General features: G+C 66.6%; 1 protein-coding gene across 1 annotated transcript in view; it reads left to right on the top strand.

Moving 5' to 3' along the window:
* Positions 1-991: 991 nt before the first annotated feature.
* Positions 992-1,562, top strand: part of H696_01612 (hypothetical protein) — a gene marked incomplete at its 3' end in the record, with an annotated part of 6,545 nt that continues 5,974 nt past the window's right edge. Inside the window, exon 1 of the mRNA XM_009495515.1 lies at positions 992-1,538. Within this exon, the coding sequence (XP_009493790.1) occupies positions 1,053-1,538 (486 nt within the window). The 5' untranslated portion in view covers positions 992-1,052. The remainder of the gene's footprint in view (positions 1,539-1,562) is intronic.

Here is a 1,562-nt window from a genome sequence, read left to right as displayed (position 1 = left end):
TGTGCCGCGGCCCGCCGGTTCGCGCGTGCCGCGAGGCCGGCTCAGCGCCGGATTTGTGCCTCCGCCAGCCCGCATCCCCTCGCCGCCCCGTGAAACAGCCGCGCTCTTTCTCTCTCTCTCTCCCCCTCAAGGCACCCCGGCCGGGGAAACGGGGGTGGGGCGGGGTATTGTTGTTTATTTTCCACAAGCATGCACCCGGGGGAGGCCGGGGGGGGGGGAACAGCCGGCGGACGTGGGTCTCACCCCCCGGGGAGCGAGGGAGGGGCGCACGCTCGCTATCTCTCGCTCGTCGAGCCCCGGTGTTATTGTTCTGGTCTCCGGTTCAAGCCCCCCCGGCCGGCTGGAGTGGGCAACGGGCATGGAGAGGCCGACACGCCTCCGGCCACCCGTGGCGCTCAGTGACGCATGCGCCCTGCACTCCGGCTTCTGATGCGTCCCCTCCCACACATGGGGCCCTTGGCCCTGCACCCAGCCCCCGGCTGGGAGTATCTCCCCCCCCCCCTTCCACCGTGTGCCCCCGTGTGCCCCGCCAGACTCGAGTCCTATCTCCCCCGATCCGCCCCTCCGAGACAGTGTATTGTGGCGTGCCCTCGCGCGCGGAACATAGTCCGCCGCCGTGTGCGCGGCCGGGAGCATGCGAGGGTCTGGCTATCTCTCTCTCTCTCCCTCTCTCTCTCTCTCTCTCTTCCTTTCCCTCCAGGTGTGTGTGTGTGTGTGTGAGTGTGTGTGTTTGCCTGTGTGTTTGTGCGTCTGTGGGCCTCGCTCGAGCAGACGTGTATGCAGGTGCCCCGGGGTCACGGGCCCGGCCAACACCCGAGCAGGCGCCACATTTCAGTCTCCCCCCCGGAGCCGCTCATCGCCATCCCAGGGCGCCCCGCATAGCTCCCCCACCTATGTCCCCCCCCCTCTTCCCCCTCCAAACACAGACACACGCACATACGCATATACAAAAAGAAAACCCACACACAGCCGAGCCCCTCCCCCCCCCCCCCCCTCCCCCCGCCCGACCGTCGCCGCGCCATCCCCGCTGTTGCTGTCGCCGCTGCCCAAGCATGTCCCTCGACCGCTTGCTTACCTTCCTCTTTGGAGCCGCGGTCGCCGCATCAGGCAGCGGATCCGGCTCGGATCCCCGGTGCACGGTCGACCGGTCGACTGGCGATTTCGTCCTCGGTATCCTGCTCTTCTTCGGCACCATTATCTCCTTCGCCCCGCAGCATTGGCGGCTGATCGCCAAGCGCTCGCACATCGGGCTCTCCTACTCCAAGGTCATCCTCGGCACCTTCACGGCCACCTGCGGCGTGGGCTACTACTCGATCCTCGAGTTCCACAACGCCTTCCGCTGCTGCACGGACTCCTTCACCTGCTTCGACAACCTGCTGAACTTCCTCCAGCTGGTGGCCATCTACGCCTGCGACCTGTTCATCCTCTTCCTCTACATTTGGTTCTTCGACTTCCGTGGCCTCAAGAGTACCGGCGTCAATGTCCGCCGCGAGTGGCGGATCACCCTCTGGGTCATGGCGGCGCTGATTGCCTACATGGTGCGAGCCACTCCCCCCCCCCCC

Source organism: Fonticula alba, assembly GCF_000388065.1.
Source record: "Fonticula alba strain ATCC 38817 unplaced genomic scaffold supercont2.2, whole genome shotgun sequence".
NCBI lineage: Eukaryota > Rotosphaerida > Fonticulaceae > Fonticula > Fonticula alba.
This window is presented reverse-complemented; position numbering and strand designations above follow the sequence as displayed.